The sequence below is a fragment of the Sciurus vulgaris genome, assembly GCF_902686455.1.
Source record: "Sciurus vulgaris genome assembly, chromosome: 9".
In the NCBI taxonomy this organism is placed as follows: Eukaryota; Metazoa; Chordata; class Mammalia; order Rodentia; family Sciuridae; genus Sciurus; species Sciurus vulgaris.
The window spans coordinates 30817168-30840359 of record NC_136469.1 but is presented as its reverse complement, the minus strand read 5'-3'; the positions used below and the strand labels follow the sequence as shown (position 1 = coordinate 30840359).

At 37.1% G+C, this 23192-nt stretch overlaps 1 protein-coding gene and 1 pseudogene across 5 annotated transcripts in view; one reads left to right on the top strand and one right to left on the bottom strand.

Moving 5' to 3' along the window:
• The window catches only part of ARFIP1 (ARF interacting protein 1), a 104917-nt gene that overhangs the window by 2716 nt on the left and 79009 nt on the right, over nucleotides 1-23192 (bottom strand). For all 4 annotated transcript variants that reach the window (XM_079153441.1, XM_079153440.1, XM_079153443.1 and 1 more), the window contains one exon: nucleotides 19210-19384. In XM_079153441.1, the coding sequence (XP_079009567.1) occupies nucleotides 19210-19384 (175 nt within the window). The remainder of the gene's footprint in view (nucleotides 1-19209; nucleotides 19385-23192) is intronic.
• LOC306669745 (large ribosomal subunit protein eL42-like) lies at nucleotides 2947-8293 on the top strand (annotated as a pseudogene). The gene has a single exon. The product of its transcript is annotated as a large ribosomal subunit protein eL42-like (transcript).

The following is a 23192-nucleotide window of genomic DNA, read 5'->3' as shown; positions in this document are numbered from 1 at the left end:
CCTTGTCTCAGCCTCCTGAGATGCTGGGATTACAGGCATGCACCACTGTACCTGGTTTGCAACTACAAAATGTTCAATAAAAAATATAAAATATGCCAGGTACACTGGTGTATACCTGCAATCCTAACAACTCAGGAGGCGGAGGCAGGAGGATCCCAAGTTCAAGGTCAGCCTTGGCAACTTACTCAGACTCTGCCTCAAAATAAAATTTAATGAAAGGGCTGGGAATGTAGCTCAATGGTAGAACACTTGTTCAGCATGTGCAAGGCCTTGGATTCATTCCTCAGTATTACAAAAAAAAAAAAAAAAGTTAAAATATATTCTGATCTACTCACCAATGTAATATTCATTAAAACTGAGCTTTAATAATTTTAATAATATAAAAAGTAAGACTTAACCACCAAGTCACATCTCTTGCCTTTTATTTTTTTTTTATTTTGAGACAGGGTCTTGCTAAGATGCTTAAGGCCTTGCTAAATTGCTGAGGCTACCTTTGAACTTTTAATCTTTCTGCCTCACCCTTCCAAGCTGCTGGGATTACAGGTGTGAGTCATAGTGCCTGGCTAGATGGTAAAGCATTTCTTAAATTAGAATTTAAAATATCCTAAATCTTACAATGGGGGGTGGGCTAGGGAAGAACAGAGTTACTTTAAATTAGGTAGAGGGGAGTGAAGGGAGGGGAGGGGGTAGGGGATAGGAAGGATAGTAGAATGAATCAGACATCATTACCCTATGTACATACATAAACTATATGACTGGTGGAATTCCACATCATGTACAACCAGAGGAATAAGAAATCATACTCCATCTATGTATGTGTCAAAGTGCATTCTACTGTCATGTATAACTAAGTAGAACAAATAAATTTAAAAAAGATACATAAAATATCTTAAGTCGTGAAGGAAAAGATTGGTAAATAAAATCATATTAAAACTCAAGAATTTCTGGTCATCAAAAGATAGTGAAAAGACAAGCTACGAACCGGGTGAAGGTCTCTGCATTATATGTCACTGACAAAGGATATGTATCTAGAAAACATAGAGAACTCCATGAGCCAAAAATAGCCCCATTAAAAAAGATCAGGGCTGGGGATGCAGCTCAAGGCAGAGCACTTGCTTAGTATGTGTGAGGCTCTGGGTCCCACCTCAGCTCTGTCAAAAAAAGAAAAAGAAGAGAAGAGAAAAAGGAAGAGCATGACATTCTACAAAGGAGGAAACAGGAATGACCAACTACATCTGAAAAGACATCCAGCTTCATTAGGAAACAGGAAGATGCAAACTAAAACTAACATGGGGTACCATTTTACACCTTCCACCTCAGGAAAACGTAATAAAGACTCATATATGTATTGCAAATTGGTGGTATAAATATGCATAGTTGCTTTTGAAAACAATCTGGTATTAACAATAAAGTGAAAGAAACACATATGCTACAGAAGATCAATTTAACCCCTAAAACTCTGCCCTAGAAAAACGTACTCCATGACACATGCGTAATTATGTTTGTTGCAGCACTGCTTTTAGCATTAAAAAACTCAACAACAGGAAAATGACACCAAATCGTACTTGCAGGAAGATGGATAAATAAACTGTGGTTTCTTCATGCAATGGGAATACTACACAGGAGTGACAGTAAATGAACCGTGGCTGCCTGTCAACAAGGACCTCTGGAACATCGGCAGAGTAAAACAAGCACATAGCAGGGAGCACTCCTAGAAGTTCAGAAACACACATAACCGAATGGCACATGCATATGTGGTAACACTACAAAGAAAACCATCAGAACAGTCAATACCAATTCAGAACAGGGATGCAGAGGGAGGAGGGGGAGGATGAGGCAGGGGAGAAGCACAATGGAAGCTTCAAAAGTGTTGAGAGTGTCCCGTGTCCTGACTTGGATGATGGGAACATGGCTGCCAGTTTTTGTTCTTTTTGTTAGAATTTGTATTTTGCCTAAATGTTAAACATTCTTTTGAATGTATTTAACTTTTTGTTGTTGCTGCTGTTCTGCAGTACTGGGGAATGAATCCAGAACTCATGCTAGGCATTTGCCCACTGAGCTACATCGCCTGCCCTTTGTATTTTGAGAGAGGGTCTCACTAGGTTGCTGAGGCTGGCCTCGCACTTGTGATCCACCTGCCTGAGCCTGCTGAGGAGCTGGGATCAAGGTGTATGCCACTGTGTCTAGCTGTACTTAACATTTTTTAATCATTAAAAGGGAAAGATTATAAAAGATGAAATCTGTCTATATCATAACTTTTTGAGGATCTGAATCGTTCACAATGTTTTAATAATCTACAGACACCCCTATTTTACATTTTTCTTTTTTTTTTTTTGTGGTACTGGGGATCGAACTCAGGGTCTTATGCTTGAGAGGCACGCACTCTACCAGCTGAGCTATCTCCCCAGCCCCCTATTTTACATTTAGAGAAAAAAAAAGCCTAAAACATTCTGTAAATTCATTCATTCGGTAAATATTACCAAGCTTCTGTTAAACGTCAGGCACTACTCCAGGGGCTGGACATGCAAGCAGTCAACAAAAGGACAAACATCTCTACTTCCAATGAGCTTATATTCTTTTAAGGGAAGAAAGAAAAACAAGATAGATCAATTATATGGTACGTTAGATGGTGATGCTACAGAAAAAGTAAAGCAGCAGTGGGAAATGTGAGGCACTGTGCAGGCGAGCATGTCGCAATTTAAAAAGGCAGGCGGTTCCAGGAGACCTCACTGGTGGCAGCTGAGTAAGACCTGGAAAGAGAGGGACTGCTTTGAGATGGCTGGAGGAAGAACATCTAGACAGAGAAAATATTAAGTCCGAAGGCACTGGGGTGGGCTGAGTATGCTTAAGAAACGGCACTGAGGCCAGCCGAGCAGAGCTGAGTGAGGTCTGGTAAGAGACGTGGCAGGTAAGTAGTGGGACTAGATGGTGGAGGATCCTAGAAATCATCATGAAGACTCCAGTTCCTTCTCTAGTGAGATGAAAAGCCACTGGTGAAAAAAAATGGCAGTATCTGACAGTTTAATAAAAAAGCAAGGGTGGAAGTAGGGAGGCCTGTGAGGATGTTAAGGCAGTAACCCAGGCGGGCGATGAACGAGGGTGGCAATAGGAGGTGGTGGCAGAGGTGTGACTGCAACACAACGGGAAGGCGGAGCCATGGGACCTGTTGCCAGATCAAGATGTGGGGGGAAGGGGACTATGGAGAGCTCTGTTCTAGACGAGCAATCTGTGCTGGAGGTAACTTGAGAGTCACCAACGTACAGAAAACATTTCAAGTCCCATGCCTAGATAAGCTTATCAGAGAGCCGGTAGATTGAAAAGTGATCTGAGGACTAAGTCATCAGCAGCAGACCTCAACCCAAAATGGATCGCAGGTTGAAATATCAGAACTAAAGCCATAAAACTTACAGAAGAAAACATAGGATAAAATCTTAATGGTCTTGAGTTTGAAAAAGAGTTTTAAATAGTAAACATAAAGCATAAATTATAAAAAATAATAATTGAACTTCATGAAAGTATTTTTCTCTTCAGAAGAGTCTATTATAAAAATGAAAAGATAAGCCATATACTGGGAGAAAATATTTATCAAAGAAATTGACTGTCGAAGATATAAAGAATTCTTAGGGGTTGGGGATATAGCTTAGCATGTGCAAGGCCCTGGGACTCAATCCCCAGCAATTTAAAAAAGAAAAAGAAAGAATTCTTAGAGTTGAGTAAGATGACAACCCAATAAATAAATGGGCAAAAGATTAGAACAGGTATCTCACCAAGGAAAATATACAGATGGTAAGCAAGCACATGAAGAGATACTCAAAAGCTTTAGTTATTAGGAAAATCCAAATTAAACCCACAATGAGATGCTACTACACACCCACTAGCATGGCTAAAATTAAGAGGACTGACCATAACCTATGGTCTAAGTCCTTCTGGAAGGACTTAGAGCAGCTGGAACTTTCATACAAAGTTGATGAGAAGGTAAAAAGTACAACCATCTTGGAAGTTTGTCAGTTTCTTATGAAGCTAAACATATACCTATGATCTAACCTAACCATTCCACTTCTTGGGAACTGAAGTGACAGAATGAAGTCTACGTCCAGAGAATTGTACATCAATGTTCATAGTAACTTTACTTGTACAATGTAACATTGTACATTGTAGCTTTACAATGTTCATTGTAGCTTAAAACTGGAAACAGCTCAAATGTCAACCAATAGGGATGAGATGAACAAATTGGGGCTTTCCCATATAATGGAAGAGTACTCAGCAATGAACACACTGATATATGCAATGTGGATGAGTTACAAATACACTGTTCAGTCAAAGTAGGAAGAAAAAGGAGTTTGAATTGTTTGGTTTCATTTATACAGAATTTAGAAGATGCTCATTGAAGGCTTTCATACTAGCAACCTACATAGGTCACAAAATAATTTCCCAACTGCTCTAACAGTATTATTTGGCTTATTTTTCTTGTTTTGCTGTTTTGGATAATTCTTGACTCATTCAAGAACTGTTAATTGTTTTCACACTTCGCGTGCTGTTTTCACATAGTAACTAAAGGACTTCTTTACTTTTAGTATGTAAGTTCAATTTTCATAAATAGGCTCTGGTCAGTTACTTTACTACTGAGTCTCAAAAGACTTCTGATTTGAATTTCAATTCCCAATGCTCTGTAATTAGAGAAGAGAATAAAAACAGACCATGTGAAAAATCAATTCCTGTACTGGTCCTGTAGACAATTAGAGATAGAAAGAAAGAGGAAAAGGCATCAGAAAATTACACCCTGCAAATGTCTCCCCCAAGTCAGTTTCTTTCCTCACCCCTGACGTCTGTGACAGCTGAATGTAGCAGAGGCCACCCCTTTGGTAGCTGAGGAAGACTCCCAGCTCACTAAGGAAGCCTCACACTGAGTGTGTTGCCTAAGATGCCTCCCCCTGGTGAAACTTAATCCATGGGACATCAAAGACAGGGTGCTTTTTAGGTATGAGTTCTAGTTTTCACAACAAAATGACACAATACCCACATCACCAAAACAGTCTCCAGTGATTGTGAGAAGGTTGATGAGTAGAGCCTTTTAAAATATACACACACTCCAGAGCAGCCCTTGGTATTTGGACAGAAGAACTAGTGATTCGTGATTTGCATTTAAAATTAAAAACACAGGGAAAAAACTCTCCAAATGTAAAGTATAACATTTCATTCTTATTTTATTATCAGAAGCTATTTTTATAACATGCTAATTGTTTTCACTTTGTCTAACACTAAAACAGATAAATCAACTCATTTTTCTACTAGTACTGATTATCGTTAGTACTCATATTTGGTTTTGGTAGTAATGTTTTCAAAATAAGAATGTAGATCTTGTCCAGTCTACATATTACTAAAAAAAGGAAAATTAAAGTATGTTAATAAGCCAATTTTCAAAATAAAAACTTTTCAGAGGTGCCAGGGTCTCGAACCACTGACCCTGCACTTGCTAGGCGAGCGCTCTCCAATAGGAGTTATTCCTTTAGCTCCCAAAATAAAAACTTTTCAAACTTCACGAATTACAAATTAGAATACTTTGCTTTTCTGTCTTTAAATTTTTAGTTGTAGATGGACACAATATCTTTATTTATGCTTTTTTGTGATGCTGAGGATTGAACCCAGTGCCTCACACGTGCCAGATGAGCACTATACCACTGAGCCACAATCCCAGCCCCTTCTGTCTGTTTTTGATTGACTAATTTGCATTATGATGTACATTCATACAATGTCCTCAGTGCAGTTCTGCCTGATATGTTACAGATAATTCTCAGGATGTTTTGGTTAACAAGTAAGCAGAAATCATTGCCACTTAAAAGGATTAACTAAGTAATATTAGAAAAGCAGTTGTTGCAAGATAAATTTTTAAACCAATTTTTGCAATCTTGGTACAGTTAGCATCCCTAATCTGAAAATCCCAAACCCAAAATGCTCCAAAATCCAAAATTTTTTGAGTGCTAACACTCAAAAAGTGTCAAATTCCAAGTGAAAAATTCCACTTCTGTCCTCGTGTGATAGGTGATAATCAAAATGCAGGCACACTAAAACTACTGTATGAAATCACCTCCATTCTATGTGTACAAGATTATGTGAAACAAATGAATTCTGTGTTTAGATGTGTGTCCCATCCCTCAAGTATCTCATTATGTACAGCAAATATTCCACATCTAAGAATATCTGATATCTGAACAGGTCAATCTAGGAGAGTCTGACTTCTTAGTGGAGTTGGTTTAGGGAGAGATGAAGAAAGTAAGGTGGGAAGGTTAAATCCTACTTCAAGGAAAAAGTCTAAAAGCCAAAATGCTCCAGGAAATATTTAAGTTTTCAGATTATGAGAACTAATGAGCACACAGAATCAAGAAAAGAGCCACATACTTTTAGTAGACTATGCTTTAAAAGGGTGGAGTGACACTAACTTTTGGGAAGTACTTTCTTTTCTTTTTTTAAAATATTTTTTTAGTTGTTGAAGGACCCTTATTTTATTTACTTATATGTGGTGCTGAGGATCAAACCCAGTGCCTCAACACTTGCCAGGCAAGCGCTCTACCACTGAGCCACAACCCGTCACTTGGGAAGCACTTTCTATTACTGCAGATAAAACATTAGTCTTGAAATCAGGAACTGGACTGTAGCAGTTTAAACAGGAGTTTCCACTGCTCAGAACAAGGGGACTGTAAGAAAGGGAAGGGATGACACTGCTGCCTTAGCTTGGTTTTCATCACACAGACACAAGAATATGATCAATATACCTAAAACCTGGAGGACTTTCTGTAAAAAGTATTTCAAGCACCAGCATCCCAAAGTGACCCAGTATAAGAAGGGCAAGGATTCCCTTATGCCCAGGAAAGAGGCACTATGATCGGAAGCAGAGTGGCTGTGGTGGGCAGACAAAGCCAATTTTTGGCAAGAAGGCTAAAACCATGAAGACGACTATGCTAAGACTTGAATGCATTGAGCCAAACTGCGGATCCAAGAGATGCTGAGCATCAGGAAATGCAAGCATTCTGAACTGGAAGAAGACAAGAAGAGAAAGGGCCAAGTGATCTAATCTTAAATTTTTTATTTTTCTCATTTAATCTTGAGGGGAAAATACTGAAACTAGAAAAATTACCTGTAGGGAATTAACCACCTACTATTACCTGTAGTGATAATAGTCATAAAAAATCGATTTTTCTTATACCTACTTAGTATAGTCTATTATCTCCATAGAGAGAGAGAGGAGGGGGGACAGGAAGGAAAGGGAAGGAGGGAAGCCAAGAGGAAAGGAGGGCAGGAGGGGGAGGGCGGGGCAGATCACTCAGTTGAATGACTCGCCCAAGGTTAGAGCACTAGGAGATAGATGGGATTTAGGGAACGGGGAAATCTCTCATTCCAAGATGGGTCCATGCTCTTTCCTCTACTCTAACCTGCTGCCATTCATAAGGCAATAAACGTTTTAAAAAACTTTTATTTTTTTTAAAGATTAAAAGAAATGAACAAGGGTGGAAGAACACTTACAGGAAGATTAGTTACAGAGAAAGATTCACTTTAACCTCATTCCTAATTTTGGCTGTAGCCCTGAAGTTGCATTTAAATATCCTTGGGACAAGGGTCTAACACAAGGGTTAGAGCAGATGAAAGGAAAGTTAATTCTTTCCAAATTTATGAAGAATACAATATTAGACTTTCATATAATTTTCCATACATACATACATAGTAGGAAAATAGTTTTTACTAAACTATTAATATCCTGAGAAAATTTAAGGTGGTAAAAAGGACAGATAAAAAACAACAGCAAAGCAGAGATTTCTAACTGGAGTAAAGAGGTAACAATTACAGGTAGAAGTGAGATGATGACAAATTTGACAAATTTTCAAAAGCTAACATCAGAAACTATTACAGTAATTTAGAAATACACTAAATCATTGTGAGCTCAATCACAAAGAACTTTCATAAAGATCTGCCAAACAATGAGCAATCCAGATCAGATATAAGCAAAACCACTACAGCAACATCTGTTGAGTGACCTAAACATACTATACAATACCTTAATTGTTAAAGGGCAAAACAAACTTCAACACTGACTCCTAAGACAGAAAGACAAATGGATTTTAAACAGAAAATGGGTAAGACATTGAAAAGCAGGACTAACAGACAGTGCCAAGTGGAAGACACTGAACATTTCCTCCTGACTGCATGGCGCCTATCACTAGAAGACAAACACCTTTTACGAAGTCACCAACCAAAAAACATCCAAACCATAAAAGATCCATTATTTTTCTAATGAGCCTTTTTTTTTTTTTTCAAATAAAATTTAGATTACATACTTTCTTCTTATTCTTCTTCTTTTTTTTTTTTTTGCTGTGCTGGGGATTGAACCCAGGGCCTAGGGCTTGCAAGGCAAGCACTCTACCAACTGAGCTACATCCCCAGCCCTACATACCTTCTTGTTCACAGAGTTTAAAAAGCAAGCATTTCCTAGTTAAAATGAAAGTTATTAGTTCTAATATATTTGCAACTGTGAAGTTCTTCTAAGTAATTACTGTCTCTCCCAATAATTCTATGAAATAGGGGTTTATATTAAGTATAGCAAAATACTGGGGAAGTAGGCTGGTAAGCATGAAAGGAAAATGTTGAACAAAATCTTCTTTAGTAAGAAGTCCCCTACCACCAACAGGGTGAGTGTTGACCCTTTTCTTTAGACCTATTTCAAAATTGACAGTTATGTACTTTCTCTGCCCACTACTGATGTTTTCCCAGGAAGCGAGAGACTACAGAATAAGAAGCAGAAAAGTATACCTGTCTTGGCCTTTACTAGGTTTGTGGAGTATAATTTTATTAGTTCAGAATAGCTTTGGAAATGCTTGTCATGTCAAAGCAGCTACCGGTTGAGAAAGAGAAACACTATCAAAAATATGGGTGTGGGCACTGGAAAGGCAGCAAGAGAAGGAAAGACAAATAGGAACTGCAAGTGGGGGTGGAAGAATAGATTTTATTTTTCTGACTCACTGGGATAGGTTTCAACAAAACACTGACAAGTAGAAGGTTAAAAAAAAAAAAGTCCTAAGGAAGAAGGAAAAAAAAGGCTGTTCTCTTTTGAAAAGAATACCTGATAAAACACAACCTGTGAAATCTAATTACAGTGGGTCATGGAACTTCAGTAATGTCTCACAATTTTTTATATAATAGTGCATTAAAATTCTGAATTGGGTTTAATCTACCCCCGCCCACCCCCCCCCCCCCACACACAAAGTCTGAATATGAGTTGGGCAGAGTGGCACCTATAGTCCCAGCTGGGCATGAGGCTGGCTTGAGCCCAGGGGTTCCCACCTGCCTGGACAACACAGGGAGACTAATACATTAATATATATACGACTGCCTTAGAGAAAAGGGGGGAAATGTGAATGTAGAGATTTCCTCATTCATAGCCAAAATGTCTCTGTCTTTGTGACTCTATGAGTTTAGTGTTCACTCCCTTCCCTCTTTTCCTTCCTCCCTTTCTTGAGATTGCTTCAGGTTTAGATGTGACCAATATGGCTTGTTTTCTAGGGCTATCTTTCCATCTACTCTTTCTGCTATTTTAAGAACCTTACTTTGAGCAGCACCGCACACTGTACTTAACTAAAAGCAGGGATCTGAAGTAAGATTTAGATCACAGATTATATGGTTAGAGATACAATTATATACAAAATCCGTACCAGCTTCCACCATTTACAGATGAGTTAAGTGTCCACTGACTAACTTAACGCTTGGTGCTCTACAAATTCAGCCATGAAGCTCTCCTCTAGAGAACCAGACCAGCAGGCAAGTGCCCAGCACCACACGGTGTGCTCTGTGCTTTAACTGAAGATGACCTGGTGCTATGGTAATGCACAGGGCGGGAAGGGGAGAGAATTATTCAAGTTACTCCATGAAACAAAGTTGCTTAGGTCATTCAAATTAACATCTGAATTCCTAGTCTAAAATTAATTTAGTTAAAAGAGCTGGTAATAAATTGGGTATTTCCTGTCATCAATTATATGACAGATAGGAAGGTTATTCTCTAGTTAGGAGCCTGTCATTAACCTAACAGAGGAGTGATAACCAGGGGTCTGAGAGGACTGCATGCGCTTTCATAAAATCTCACAGAATTCCAGAGACACAGACTCAGGGGTAGAAAGATCCCAGGAATGGCGCATGAGAATACAGGGTAGTCTTCTCACCCAGCCTACAATTTCTTGTGCAACCTTACCCCACCCCTGATCTCAAGCTCAGAATTAGTTCCTGTACCTTCAGGTACTCATGAAATCCAGGGGGCAAAAAGGCGCCAGAGTGGGTGGTGGCGGTGATGGTGTTGAACTAGGCACGCAGGTGTGGGTCACTAAATTCCACACCAGATAACAGCAACAGACCTGACAGAAGTGTGTGCTAGTGGCAAAACAGGGCTAAGAGTAGACAATGAAGTCACCACAGGGATCAGGAGGCTGTGTTCACTGGCCTTCAGTCACTGCCCAAAGTGAACCCAGAGTAAACCAAGGTGGGGGGCGGGGGGCAGGGAGAAAACAAACATTACAAATCATATTAGTATTTGGTTGAGGGTTTCTTCAGGATTTTGTTCCCAACTCTGTTCTACCTATGTGTATTACCCATTTTTGTGTGATCCTGCTCATCAAACCACCTAGCAGGTATTTTTGGGACCACAGTAACATTTTTCTTCATTAAATTCTATATTTCTTCTATTTCATGCTTGTACATGATAAGACAGGATTAGACACAGTAATATAAAAAAAGCACCTTATAAAATGTAATGAATAAAAAAAGTCTTGAAAATTTATAGGAAGAACTAAGGATAGAAAATCAGAATGCTACTAAGTTTGAAAGGAATAAAGAAACCTTATTATCAAATTTTAAACTTTTAATCAAATAGAATATAGATGAGTCATGGAGGATATGGTCAGCATGAAAGTACTGAGTCACTAGAGAGAATTTCCAGGAAAGGTTAAAAGGAACACTGCAAAGTCAAGTTCTTGAACACTGCTATTGTCTTTGGAGATTTTACTCAGAAATACTAATTAATGGTTTTACTTTTAAGCAAAGAGAAGAGACTGTAACCTTAACTAAGAACCAAAAAAGTGCAGCAACAGCATAGCCACAAGCTACAGCACCTCTGCAACAACTCAACCAATGTTCACGACAAGTGATCTATTCAAAGCTCACACTGATGACTTACAAACCACATCACAAAACCTGGCAAACCAACTTGCGTGATACCCAAGTCTGGCAAGGTAAGTGAAACGTGGATCTAAGGAATATATGGGTACCCCAGCACTTTGTGAAATGGACACATCACAGCAATTGTGGTTAGGAAGTAAATTTTTGTTAAGTGAATTCTTTTCAAAGTGAAAGGCACACACAGTTTCCTCCCTACTAACACACAACAGAAACCTGAAACTACAATTCTACCATGTACACAAGTTGATCACTTTGGACCAAAAAGGATCAGAAAACATTTAAGTGCTTAATGACTGCCAAAAGCCCAGTCAAATATATGAAACCACCAATTCACGATTATAAAATATCATTCTGAAAGGCTTTTAAATCTTGTGTATGGAATAACTTCTTAAAAAGCACCTTGATGGAAATCTGAACACAACTGACAATAAAACTCTACCATGAGTTAGCAAGGCGTGCTCCTCCCCATCACCCACTCTGACTTTCCTTCCTGCTCATCCTCAGATGACTGCAAATTACCTTGATTTTGGATAGGTATGGCTTGGAGGAGTCTGATTTCAAAATCAATCCACAACTTGCAATCCGCCCCCCACCTCCCCATGCCCAGTTCTTTTTGGTTTATATACAGTTAATTTCTGCCTCATTTCTAAAGAGAGAAAAGAGGCAATGCAAGCTATAGCAGATTTCCTCCTCCATGTGGGTTTAGAACAAAAGATTCTAAACCAGTGTTTGCTTCTGCAAACACAGACCAAATGTGAAAATACTTTCTCATATAAATGAAGAGCACTATATCATGTTATTTGTCATTTAAGAATGTCATTTAAGAATGATAGAGGCAGCTCATGTCCTAGCAAGTTAGTTATTTTTCTATTTTCTCCAACACAGAACTGATCATTGGATTTTAAAGCAGAGGAAAATGATAGGCTCTGATTATATTTGGAAAATAGAAATTTATTCTGAGCCTTGTTTTGGGAAATGGTAAAGCATGCTATTTGAAAAACAAACATCTTCTAGCTGTACTTCTTTTCCTTTTTTTTTTTTAAAAGATATCTTATTTTTTAATATGTGGAACTTCACACGATTCCTTGAATTTTCCCTTTACAATATATGCCATATCTTGTATGTATGTAATTGTTTGATATTATGTAATGCCTACTTGTATGTATGTGATACCTGTTTTCCCTTCTTGATTTTAGGCTCTATAAAGATAAGACTGTTATGCCTCTGTTCCCTAACCCAGTGGCTGGTACATAAAAAGCAACCCATGAATATTTACTGAATAAAGAAAGAAAATGTCAAACATACTCATTACACACCAATCTGCTCCTATTATTTCACATGTATTTTATTTTACCTGTTACCTGTTTATCTCTTGAAACCTTTAGTTCATTTCATTTCTACTATTATCACCCTAATCTAAGCTCTGATCTCTTTCCTAACTACTGTATTCATTCTTAGGTCCTGCTATAATCTGTCCTCCATATTTTACAACTAGCATATGCTAAGAATTCTTTTGGGGGCTTCCCGAAAGCAATAAAGAGATAATAAAGCAAACCTCCTCTTAGTTTCAGTCCTGATCTGCCCTCACGCACCTCTCCAGCCTTGTCTAGAGCTCTACACACCTTCACTTTTGGAACTTAACACAGCCCCTGCTGCCACAGGGCTGCTCTACATGCTATTCTTTCTATCTGGAATATTTTCTGCTACTCACTTACATAGTTAAGGTGTTAATGTTCAACATCACTCCCTCATGGAAGACTACTTAACCGACCACCAATCATGCCTAAAATTTTATACATATTTTTTGATGTGATTTGACTAAGACTGTTTCCCTTACTAGGCTATCAGCTCTTCCAGGGTAGAACTGTGTTTACTTTTGTTCAACAGGTATCATCAATATCCAGAACACTTCCTGGCACAAGGTACAGGTAGATACTTTGTAAATGTTTGTTGAATGGATTAAAAAGAGAGAACAATAACAACATAAAATAACATCAAATTACAGGATAAATGTACTCAGGAAGTAAAATGGCATGAATAAGGGAACATTTTTCAGGATCCTAACATGGATGATTATATTTGACACAGTGTTGAAAGATAGTTTCTCTTGTGTCCAGCAATACTAGCTCCATAGTTACCTACTGCACTTAGAAACTTCAATCCATTTATTTTTAAATTTAGAACTAAATAGGGTCCTTTTACCTCTATAACTTAACTTCACTCAACCTATATGAGCATATATACTAAGTACCACTGTTGTGCCTCCAGTTATGGATATAAATATGACATTAAGTCATTAATATGAATATTTTGAAAGCAAGAAGTAAAAAGTTAGGCTTCTTTTGACAATGGGGAAAAAGATTTCAAGAATGTATCTGCTTATTCATATTAGGTAATGATTAACATGCTCCTTAAACTCTAGTACCAATTATCATTTTTAAAATTTAGGCTGGAGGTGTGGCTCAATGGTACAGTGGTTGCCTAGTCGACTTGAGGCCCAAGGGCCCCCATCACTGAAAAAAATAAGATGAAAATAAATTTAGAGGTTTATATTTTTTTCTTCTCAAAGAGAACTATTAGTAAGAAAAGATTATCTCTGTCCTTCCTTCAAACTTTTCCAAACCTACATGGTGTATTTAAAAAACAAAAACAAAAACTAGGCTTTGCACACTTCCTATTATGGTACTTACTTGAATAACCTTTTATACAACTCTATCTAGCTATCTCATATTACATCAGTATGTTTACCCATTCTTGATTTTTCTATTCTCTACATTCTATTCCTTTTTATCCTGTCTAACCACTAGATTTAATTCCCTGGATTTTTCTCTAAAAAATTAAGAAACAAATGTGTAATATATTAGAAAGGAAGTGATGCATTAAATACTAGAAATTATAGTACACAGGAATATTATGGTATTGTGATTATATACAAGATACTGTGTGTGAAAACCACTCTTTTTATATATATCAACCTAAGATTCAGAATAACTTGAATTTTTAAGAAAAAAATGTTTTTAATTAATTATACTAATCCAGGATAGATCTTGAGTTTGTTCATGATAAAAGCAGATCTTAAGTCTGTTTTTGTCATCCTTTAAGTTACTAAAATATCAAATAATGAAATAAACCTCCACTTAATGGTTACAGTTAATTAATATTAGAGTATACTTTATCTTACAATAAAAATATAACAAAATCATTACTTTTTCATATTTATACCCTAAACTGCTTTACTGGCTGTTTTGAGGCATTCAGGTCCCCACTTCCCCAAGATACTTATAGCCCTAAAAAGAGATTTATCATTCCCAAGTTAAAGGGTAGTAATCTTAAGGGGAATTTTTTTTTTTTTTTTACATCCTATATAGTTTCAAACCACATAAAATTGTTTTTAAAAAATCAGCACGAGTTGCTTCTGTTGATGGCACTATTTTTCTCTACCACTTTCTATGCAAACAGCAAATGCTGCAGACAACAACAGCATTTCTGAGAGAGTATGCTCTGCTCTCACTACAGCGGAGTGAGGCACTCGGGATTCACTCCGCTACCTCCTGCTGCTGATCTCCTTCACTTCCCCATCCTTCAGGTTCTTGCAGTGCACCTCTGATTTGGGGAAAAATACAAACATGCACCTGCTTGAATGACTACGATACACTTAACACCATGCCAGGCATCATGAGGTCTGCGAAGCTCCAGCAGTGTCTGGTCTCTTTGTCCTTACAAAAACAGACTGTGTCTCGTTTTGAACCTTGAAAGGCACAATAATAAGTAAACAAACTGCCTTTACTCACAAAATAGCTCAAGTTACATTATTTAAAAGTCTCCAAAAGGAGAAACACTGATGAAAGGAGAAACATTAGAAGAGTGTAACTGACCATTTCTTTGGTGCTATACAACTCAAATGCTGTTTAGTAAACAAAGAAGAGAATTTCGGAGATTAATAAAGATTGTTTAGGGTAAAAGCAAACAACTATATAATGGGGTGGAGAGACAGAAAATACAGATTACAAATAGTAGAACTCAAGTTTATTATTAAGGATAAAATATACAGATAAGTATATCACTTAGTATTAATACATGTATACAGAAAAGTATATCACTTAGTATTAATACATGTACAAAGGAACATGTGTATCTTACATACTATCCCTCTTTGTTTTGCCAGAGGGAAGGAAAGCTAGACTAAGTACATACTATAAACACCTCAATTTCTAAAATACAGCTCAGAACCCAGCTCCTGATCTACCTCATAAAAATAAAAAGAGAAAAGTTCTAAAAAGGAACCAACAAAACACTAAAGACTAAAATTATTACTATAATCACAGGACTGACTTAGTTTCACACTCAAGGATTTTATGCTTTTACTTTATGAACTGTTGTCCAGTTATCTGGCTCCTCATTTTAGAAAAAAGGATGGGCTGGGGATGTAGCTCAGTGGTAGAACACTTGCCTGGTGAGCAATGTTACTGCAGAAAGAACTCCAAGAATGATGCTAGGAGAACCAACAGAGCATCCCTTCCCCTAAAGAGGGGTATGAAGAACTGCAAAACTAGGTCTTTAGGACATCGTCAAATTCAAAACAGCACTCTCAATGATGTTTCAGTTTGCCTTTTTTTTTTTTGCAGTGCTGGGGATTTGAACCCAGGGCCTTGTGCTTGCAAGGCAAGCACTCTACTAACTGAGCTATATCCCCAACCCTCGGTTTGCTTTTTGAAAAATCAATATATAATATGTAAGAAATTGGAAGAAATATTTGTTAAAATTCAAATGCTAAGTAGATTATCTGATAACTGTGTAGCAGAGACATTAAGGTACAAATTCAGCTTTACAAAAGAAAAAAAAAAAAAACAAAAACAAAAGCAGAGTTGAGGTATTCCAAACTTTCAAGAAAGCAAACAGGGGCAACAGACAGTTCCCAGGGCCGAAAGCTTGCTCTTCCTTTAAACTATTAAAAATGAAAGGGTGGGGCTGTGGAGATAGCTCAGCAGGTAGAGTGCTTGCCTTGCAAACACAAGGCCCTGAGTTCGATCCCCAGTATTGCAAAAAAAAAAAAAAAAAAAAGGTAAAGGTTGCTCAACAACAATAACAAAAACAAAGTTCTCTTACAGTCTTCTACAAAGAAAAGTTCTCTAAGTCTTCATCCAAATTTTATAGTTATTGCTTAAAACAATAGATTGACAATATCTCCTTAGAGTTTTGAAGAGTTAAATCAAAAAGATAAAAGACCAAAGTTTCTATACAGATTTTATTTTAGACACAGCTGATTACTGAGTTCAAATTGAAATGACAATTTGATGACAACCGCGGAAAGCCAAAACAAAGAATGTCTCAGGCCATTTCCTGCTATGATATGAGTATTGTGTACCCCTTCTAAATTCCTATGTTGAAACCTTCACCCCCAAGGCAATGATATTAGCACGCAGGGTCTTTGGGAGGTGATCAGGTCCCATGGGATAGAGTTCTCATGAGTGAGATTAGAGCCTTTCTATAAAAGGCCTGAGAGAGACTGCTTCCTCCTTCCAACATGTAAGGGCACAGCAAGTAAGAGCCATCTATGACTGGAAGTCAGCCCTCACCATACTCTATATCTTCGATGCCTTGATCTCAAGACTTCTGTTTCCAGGGCTGGAGAAACAAATTACTCTTATCTATAAGCTATGCAATTTATGGTGCTTTGTTATAACAGCCTAAGTGGATTAAGGCATATAGAGCCCTTGAGAATAGAAGCAATTTTCTATTTTCATTGTATAATCAAGAAGATGTGATAATGACATTATTTCAAAGCCATCTTCCAAACCTTTATCTTAAGACTCTCATCCAAACTCCCAAACATACATCACCAACTTCCTACCAACTGTTTCCACTTGAATATTTTCTCATCATCTCAAATTAAACACTGGGTCAAACAAAAAAATCTCCATCCTTCATCCTTATTCCCTGCAAGCCAAACCAGCTTCCTATTTTGATTTTCCAATCCTGTCATTCTGCCTTAACATTATGTTCTTTCCATTCTGTTGCTATTGCAATGACCCAAGTTCAGGTTCTTAATCATTTCATTTAGTTATAAAAAAAGATTTCTCATTGGTTTGCATACTTCTATTTTCCTTCTTCCTTAAAACAATGGTGACTGAAGGGTCTTTCTAAATTTTTTTTTTTTCCTGTTTTGCCCAACTTTAAAATGATTCCTCGTTGCTCACAAGATAAAGGTGGAAGTGAGACCCCTATGACTGACATTTATAAATCATGGAGATGACCTGACTCGCTATGAAGGTGTTTCCATTTTCCCTCACATAAGTACAGTATGCATGCCTTGTGAGGCCTTGATTCAAAGTGTGTGTGCTCAATGCGTGGTACAATTTGGATTCCAATTATCCTCTAATTCTCTCTTCTTTTAAAATGAATCTTGAATTTTATATTTCACTGTTAGACAACTTCTTTATTTAATATGTATATTCTTCTTGCATGCCTCTTTTTAGCACTACTCTGTACAGTGATGATAGTACAGAATATCAACATATTTTCATATTTATATATCTAAATAAGGATATATTCATATCCATCAAAATACTGAACAGTATAATTATATACATAAAAATATATATAAATAAATGATTTAAATGAATTCAAACATTATATGCTAGCCAATGATTGCTAAAAGGTTGTGCTGTGCTCTTATCTGAATGATACTGAACAACCTAATAATTACCTCTCCTGTCACTATAATGTTTTCAGGTGAGTAGTTTTCACCCACAGGAGTTACAAAATGACACTGCTGGACTTGGTAGATATCGAAGAAATGTAGTATTCTACAGACTTTACGGCAGTCATGAGTTTCAAAGAAAATGCTAAGGAAAACAAGAAGCTATCAACAGACAGTAATTTAATATAGCCCTTTGATGTCATGGAGGAGAATGTAAACAGTACTGTTTCCAAGACTTCAGAGAAGGACGGGGATGGAACTTAGTGGTAGAGTGCTTGCCTATTATGTGCGAAGTCTTGGGTTCAATCCCCAGCACACAAAAAAATAAAATACAATAAATACAGACAGACTTCAGAGGATGTAAAAAGTGCAGGACTTCTACTTCTGTGCGATGGTGAGAGCCGTCTGCAGAGGACTGAGCTGTCTATGCTATAGTATGCACACTACTGGTTCTCGCCTTTCCACAACTGCAGTCCGCCACACAAAACTGAGTATACATGCCAAATACGGGAACCTGTCCTTTACTTAAACCAAAACGCAGGAGCCCCTATTATTACATGAGTCCATCACCAGGTAAAGCCTACAGCAGATCCATCTCATTACTATAGTCTGTCTGTCTGTCTTTTAACTCAGGGGTGCTCTGCCACAGAGGGACATCCCCCGCTGTTTCTTATTTTTATTTTGAGTCAGGGTCTTGCTAAGTTGCTGGAGCTAGGCTTGAATTTGCAATTCTCCTGCCTTTCTACCTCTCTGGTCCCTGGGATTACAGTGTATACCACTGGGCCTGGACTATTGTCTTTTAATGTGCTCATGTTATATGAAAACAATGTGGCAAATTCATTTCCTGGTTTATTCCTTTTCAGTTATGCTAACTGCAGCCCTATATTGAACCTTTCAGTCATTCCTCATTTACAACTTACTAGGGAGAATGTTGTAATTTCTTTCTGAAATCCGTACCCACCATTAATAAAAAGGTTTCAAATTATTCAGAGCAGAAGCTAACATTAACTATTTAAATCTTATGCTACCAACACCAATCTGAAGATCAAGGATTGAACATCATTTTTTTTTTTTTTTTGCCAACTGTTATATATGAAAGACTGGACAGGATAGTTAATGACTTTTATGACAGAAAGGTAATATTCTTCTTAAAACTCAAACAGTGATTATACATGGAAGTCCTTCTTGTGATTGTTACAAAACAATTAATAGAAACAAAAATCTTTCCATTTATCTCTTTAGGGTGACTTTATTATAAAACTCCACAGAAAGATGTCAGAAGTAAAGAATAAATTTACCTTATTTTCTTCTAGAAATTTCAATTTGATGGAAACATCATTGCGCATTTTATCATATTTTTCCTTATGTGCTTGGAACAGATGTTGTGACTGCTCAATTTTTGGCAGGGTGTTTGCATCACGTGGTCCAAGATTCAGTTCTTCTAAATCAGTGCGATATGCATCATATTCGATCCTGGAAAGAAGAGAATATGTGATGTATACAACAAAATAAAGGAATATATATGTTCGGAAGATGGGCTGGAAAACACAATATTCAGTGTCATTTTACATGATGATATATAAAGTATTCATACAGGTTCCATACCTTATGCTTTTGAAATAAATTCGTTACTTCCTTAAAAAACAAAGAGCTATTAAAAGTGGCTCAGTAGTAGAGTGCTTGCCTAGTATGCATTATACAAAAAAAGGAAAAAAAAAAAAAAAGAAAAAAGTAAAAGGAGGGAAAGGAAAAAAAAAAAAAAACAACCTACAATGTGGGGGAAAGGCTGCTGCTTTTTTTTTTTTTGGGGGTACTAGGGACTGAACCCAGGGGTGCTTAACCACTGAGTCACATCCCCAGCCCATTTTTATATTTTGTTTAGAGACAAGGTCTCTCAGGGCCTTGCTAAGTTGCTGAGGCTAGCTGTGAACTCGTGATCCTTTTGCCTGAGCCGTGTTCCCACCATGCCCAGGAGAAAAGCTGCTTCTTAATCTCAAAAACTATTTCTCACAAAGTACACTATTAACCAAACAAGTAATTTCCAAAATTTAAAAACCAGTTTAAAGAATATAGATGTCAAAAACCTAACAGATGTGAATATAAGATCAAGAGCAGAGATGGATCCTCCATGTTAACTGATGAACACTGATGAGGCACAGTAGTCATTAGAATGCCATACTAAAACCAACAGACAAAAAGAAGTTACAACAGGGTCAGCAGACCTCAAGGTGTGATCTAGGTCAGCTTTGCAAACAGAAAGCTAATGGAGAGCCAAATATATAATTTAAATTTCTAGTAGCTACATTAAAATAATAAGATTAATTACACCTGCTTTTAAGCAACATATTTTATCCAATATATTTAAAGTATTATCATTGCAAAATGTAATCAATGCAAGAAATTGTTAATAAGCTACTTTACATTTGGGAACTAAAAACTAAGTCTTTGAAATTCATTGTGTATCTTATACTTCCATCACATCGCAATTTAGACTAACCATGTTTCAAGTTCTCAACAGACACACTGGCTACTACAACATAACCCAGCTCTAGCTAGACTTCTATACAATCAGTTTTTAAAATGTGACAATGCCATCTTAGGAGTACTTAAGGCCTGCTTTCTGTGAAATGCCTTACTGAATATTCTACCACCATTAATTGACTAGACCTTACTACCATCACTCTGTGGTCCCATAGCACCTCATAATACCTCTCTCACAGAACTCTTATTAAAGTGATTCATCTATCAGCCTTGACTATTCAGTACTTAGCCAAGAAGCAGCAGAGAGACCTCTAGTTTAATCAAAATCAGAATCGCAAAGCTTATGCCCCCAAACTAAAGCTTTTTATTCAGACAGTATGAGTCACATCTCCAGTCTGAGAATTAGGAATACTTTAAATTACACAAACTATATTGTATATTTCACTTGAGAAAGAATATTTCACTCTCTCCCACTGAGCCTAATTTATTCTGAACTCATACTGAACTTAAGAAACTTGATTTTTCAGGGTCAAATGAAGATAATCATTCATTAGCAGATATACTGATTCACTCAACAATTATCAAGTGAGCACCTTCTGTGTTTCACTCATTATGCTTTAATGTAGAGCTGGAAATTTGAGCAGTAAGTTTATCCCCAAGAAGCCTGCTGTCTAGAGAAGGACAAGCTTGCACAAGCTTGCAAAAAAAAACAACTACCATGGGGGAAGTAAGGAATAATGGAGATCAAGAGGAAGAATGAAGTAAGTAGGTATCTGAAAAGGCATCTCAGAGGAGAATTAAAATGCTATAATTAAAATTTGAAGGATGGTAAAAGCTTACTTGCTTGATTAGGGCAGGGAAACTGGTAGAATATTCCAGGAAGAGAACAGCCATGTTGCAAAGGCATAGACACCATTACACATTTAGGAATTAATTCAGTATGTTACAACCTGAAGTTAGAACATGATAATGAGAGGAACTAAAGTCAGACAGGTAGGTAGGATTGAGATGAAGCAGCCCTACAGGCCCTGCTAAACAGTTCAGATTTAACCCAGTAGGACACGTGATGGGAGGCTACTGAAGAATTTTGATCTGACGTGAAAGGGACATGATTCTGTTTGTTCAGGGTAGAAAAATCACTCTAGTGGTAGTCTAAGGAATGCAGGATGGACTGGAATAGACAATTAAGAACAGAAGCAAGGAAACCAATTAGAAGACCATGGACATGCAGTGGAGCTAAAAAGACAGCTACAAAAGACTTAACAGTTAAATCCATGGGTTCAGTAGTCAAACTCTGCCCTTTAATACTTCTAATGTCTTTAACTAGTACTGCATGCCTTTGTGTTCCTATTTTTTGTCTATGAATGGAAATAATAATCTCCACAAAACCATATGTGTGTGTGTGTGTTATGACACATGGTAATAACTAAAACTTTCAGAATGTTTATTATTATGGCAAAATTAGAAGTGGGGTAGCTATGGTATAGTCATTTAAGTTCTATCTAATGACACGGGAAGGAAAATGTTCACAATGGACTAATAAATAAGAAGTGAGAATATAAATTTGTAAACCTGAAAACAAAAACAAAAACGGGAATAACTAGGAGCAAACAACTAAAAACAAAGAAATAAAAGGAAAAAGTAGAACTAAAATAAATGGTAGTATGTGGTGATTTAACCTAAGAAACATCTTTCAATAGCCTTGGAGCACACATCTAAACAGCAGTGATTAAATTCACACATAATCAAAGTTAAATACTGACCTCAAATTTCTTAATTTTTACATTGAGTTTGTAGAAGGTATCAAAGTACAAGTTCCCATAAAAGCTTCTCTAACAGAGTTCATGACCACCAAGAAGGGAAGGGCACTAGGTTTTCAAAAAGCAACTCTTCACTTCAAGGTTGCCAGTCTGTACTGGGTCTGCACCAACAAAGTTAGTGATGGTTACTTTATGGCTTATGTAAAACTTCTAAAGAACAGGTGTCCACATTTGAGAAGTCTTTACCACAATTGCCTCCCTTGTTGGTGCTGCTGTGGAGAAGTGCTGAATGGGCTGTTATAAGATTTTCTAACTCGAAGCACCAGAGGGCTAGGAAATACTTGTACAACAATGCATAATAGGGAGCATTAAAAGGCCACCCGGGCATTTGTCTAAATTACCATTTTTTGTGCTGATCAAATAGATGACCTTTGCCCTAAAAGTCAGTAAATTCTGGTTTTGACAGAGAAGAAAATTCAGCTACTGAGAAACTTTTAATCTTGAATTCTTTTTGAATATTATCCTTTGGTAGCCAATGTTTCAGTTTTAAAACTAGCCAATTCCTTGATACTTCATAAAAAGTCAAATCTCAATCTAAGCTTAAAGAGCATATATTAAAATTTGAATAAAAAAGGATAAATTATATAGTGAGACTGGTGTAGTTTGTAAAGTGCACAGAGAGGTTGTCTGAGGCTTCCTTAAGTAACCAGCTATCAAGTACACAGAACTTGATTCATAATTTTGTTTAGACGTTCCAAACAAATCTAAATATCATATAAACTGAGATCTTATACCATATTATACTTCAAGGGAGGCTTTTCATTATAAAATGTAAATATTACTTTTCATAATTACATGCAAAATCTCATTTTTATTATTTATTTATTTGGGGGGCAGGGAGAGGTTACCAGGGATTGAAATCAGGGGCACTTGACCACTGAGCATATCCCCAACCCTATTTTTTTTTTTTTTTTGGTATTTTATTTTGAGACAGGGTCTCACTGAGTTTAGTGCCTCTCTGTTGCTGAGACTGGCTTTGA